Here is a 3,612-nt window from a genome sequence, read left to right on the forward strand (position 1 = left end):
CAAACACAGGTGGGTTGTCGTTGATGTCAGCTACAGATAACTGAACACTTTTGGACGAGGACAGAGGTGGAGAGCCCTCGTCAGTGGCACTGATTGTAATGTTGTAGTCAGACACCACTTCACGGTCCAGTTGTCCTGTGCTCACCAGAGAATAATAGTTTTTAATAGAAGGAACTAACTTAAAGGGGACACCCTGCTGAATAAAACAACGGACCTGTCCGTTTTTCTCAGAATCTCTGTCCTGCACGTTAATGATGCCCACCTCTGTACCAGGTGACACATTCTCGGGGATGGGGTTATTGAGCGATTTTAAGCTAATACCAGGTGGGTTGTCATTAACATCAGAAAGCTTTATTATAACTTTAGAATCTGAGGTAAGGCCATATCCATCTTTGGCATCTACGCGCATTTCATACACTGATTCTTCCTCGAAATCCAAAGGCCCTATTACTTTTATTTCCCCTGTGGTGTGATTTAAAGCAAATACTCTTTTGGCCGTTTCTGAAATACGACTTAATTCATAAGTTACTTCACCATTTAGACCCTCATCTGCATCAGTTGCGGCCACTTTAACCACTACCGTATCCAGAGGTGCGTTTTCGGGTATAATAGCGTCATATACGGCCTGGCTGAACACTGGAGCGTTATCATTAGCATCCAAGACAGTCACGTACACAGTTGCAGTGCCTGTCCTTTTGGGATTGCCTCCATCTAGTGCAGTGAGAAGTAATCTCAATTCCTGCTGTTCCTCGCGGTCTAATTCCTTTTCCAACACCAGCTCTGCATATTTACCTCCGTCTAATTTTGACTGAGTTTTCAGTTCTAAATAACTGTTTGTCTGCAATGCATAGCTTTGAACTGCATTTTGTCCGATATCTGCATCGTGCGCCTCCAAAACACGGAACCGGGATCCCTTTACAGCCAATTCGTTGATTTCTATTTTGATTTCATCTTTAGCAAAAACGGGTGGATTATCATTAATATCGTGTATCTGCAGGGAAATGCGGTGCAACTCAAGAGGAGCCTCTAAGATCAGCTCAAATTTAAGGATGCAAGATGCCTTTTCGCCACAAAGAGCCTCTCTGTCGATTCTCTCAGCCACAATCAAATCCCCGGTGTTTAGATTGATGTCACAGTACCGTTTGCGGTTCAGTTCGGTGTCAATGCGGGCCTTTCGAGCAGAAAACTTCCCCACGTTGAGTCCGAGGTCTCTTGCTATATTTCCTACAACAGATCCGGGTCTCATTTCCTCGGGAATAGAATAGCTCACATCTCCATTACCGATTTGAAGTAACTGAAGAAAGAAAGCAAAGCAGTAAAGCAGGCCAGGCACCGAATATCCATTGTGTGCCATACTGAGACGGTAACTAAAAAAAACGACTGAAAAACGTTGACAGGTGTTAATTTCCCACGTGAAAATATATGTTCGGTCCAGATAATATCACCATAAACCAGCGGATGTTGCAAATAGTGGCTGTGCAGTGAATGGCGGACCAAAGCGCACCCAACTGTACAGTTTAACAAGGAGAAGATGGAATCTGCAGCAACAAAGCAGGAGCAAGGGGTGGAGGACTGTTTCCTCTGCTGGTGAACAGCGACGCTATGAGTACAATTTCGTCTCTGCATTTAAAAAAAATCAACACTCATTGCCTAAAATATAATCGTTGTCTTGCTCGTTTTATTGTAAATCGACAGCAATCCGTGCGTAAAAAGAACAAGCCATGGTTATTCAAGGCAGTAAATTGTTATTCAAAGTTTTACTAAATATAATCATGCAAAATCTGTGAGAATAAAAAATACAAATGAGATCAGCCAAAGTCCAAGATAACAAATGAAGTCAACCAAAGTCCAAGACTATAACTCAAGGCTCGAGCAAAGAAGTTGTCGATTCTGAACGATAACTAACACTTCGAGACCAACTCGGAAATCATTCATTTTCAGGCTGGCCAAAACATTTAATCTCTGGCAAGACAAGAAACTAACTACTACCAGTAAAACCAACGTTCAGTTCAATGTCATAGGCAGGCATACCACCAAAAAAGTGAATGCACAAAAGTACTGGAGAGATGAACACAAGCAGTAATATTACAGTGGAGTAAAAAGTACTTACAAACTGTCAAACTTGCACACTGGGGCTTCAATTAAAAACAGACATTGAAAAAACCAACAGAAGAACATGACAGAAAGTCTAAATATTTGGTAGACAAAGTGTGTACCATTAGGCTAAAGTGGGGAAAAAAAAAAAAAAAAATTAAATGAAAGGGCCGCCAAAACCCGTTAAGAAACAAAACGCCTGGTCAAAAAGAATTAACTTTCAAAATGGGCCCATATAACTTTTGTTCGGGAAGAAAATTTAAAACCTTTATCTATAACTGTGAATAAATTTTTAAATATAAAAGTAAGTTTATATGACATCAGTAGGAAAGCATTTGTAAAATGACTCAAAGGGGGAACCCATGAACACATAAACAGGGACCTGATCTCAAAATGCATTAGTGTGTTATGATATTACTCTTGTGTTAGGTAATGGAAGACCTTAGCAGTATTTTCTCCACAAACGAACAAGTACACTGAAAGAAAACTTACTATAGAACTTTGGGATTTTTTTTATGCTTCTCTTCAAATGTTATTTCATCTCTTATTGTCATCTTTGCAATAAGAAACAGAAATAGATCTCTCATTCTTTTGGCAAAATTACAACTTCAATAAATATATAATTTAGAGAAAATGGTTTTGTTAATCTAAAAATGTCTTTCAGATAATCACTCTGTGGTTAAAGTGGAGTATTTTTTTTCAGTTTCTCATTTGACAAAATTTTAATATGGAATGGAAAAATATAAATAATCTATACACCTGCTAAGAATTCACTGTAATGAAGTGAAGTGAGCAGAAAACAAGTCCAAGGCCAACTGTCAGTGTCCATAGTTGAGATCATGGTTCTATTTTCGCACAATGCAATAACATGTAGACACATGGACGATTTTGTTGGTACCTTTCCGTTAAAGAAAAAAAAACCCACAATGGTCACTGAAATAACTTGAAACTGACAAAAGTAATAAGAAATAAAGCTTTACTGACAATTAAGTCAAGAAAATCAGACATTGCTTTTGCTTTGTGGTTCAACAGAATTATTTTAAAAAACAAGCTAGTGAAACGGCCCGGACAAAAAGGATGGTACCCTTAACTTAATATTTTGCTGCACAACGTCTTGAGACAATCAAGCAATTTCTGTACCTCTCAATGACACTTCTGCACCTATCCACAGGTATGTTGGCCCACTCCTCATGAGCAAACTGCGAAAGTTGTCTCAGGTTTGAAGGATGCCTTCTCCAGACTGCATTTTTCAGCTCCTTTCGCAGATGTTCAATAGGATTTCGATCAGGGCTCGTAGAATGCCACTTCAGAATAGTCTAATGTTTTGTTCTTAGTCATTCTTGAGTGTTTTTAAGCTGTGCTTTGGGTCATTACCCCGTTGGAGAGCCCATGACATAAGACAGACCAAGCTTTCTGACACTGGGCAGCACATTTCGCTCAGGATACCTTGACAGTCTTGAGATTTCATTGTACCATGCACAGATTCAAGACACCCTCTGCGAGATACAGCAAAGCAGC

At 39.5% G+C, this 3,612-nt stretch overlaps 1 protein-coding gene across 1 annotated transcript in view; it reads right to left on the reverse strand.

Moving 5' to 3' along the window:
• Positions 1-1,354, reverse strand: part of LOC103373958 (protocadherin gamma-A11-like) — a 15,439-nt gene extending 14,085 nt beyond the window's left edge. The window contains exon 1 of the mRNA XM_008303971.1: positions 13-1,354. Within this exon, the coding sequence (XP_008302193.1) occupies positions 13-1,354 (1,342 nt within the window). The remainder of the gene's footprint in view (positions 1-12) is intronic.
• Between the last annotated feature and the right edge of the window lie 2,258 nt (positions 1,355-3,612).

This window comes from Stegastes partitus, unplaced genomic scaffold (assembly GCF_000690725.1).
Source record: "Stegastes partitus isolate 25-593 unplaced genomic scaffold, Stegastes_partitus-1.0.2 Scaffold2105, whole genome shotgun sequence".
NCBI classification, from domain to species: domain Eukaryota; kingdom Metazoa; phylum Chordata; class Actinopteri; family Pomacentridae; genus Stegastes; species Stegastes partitus.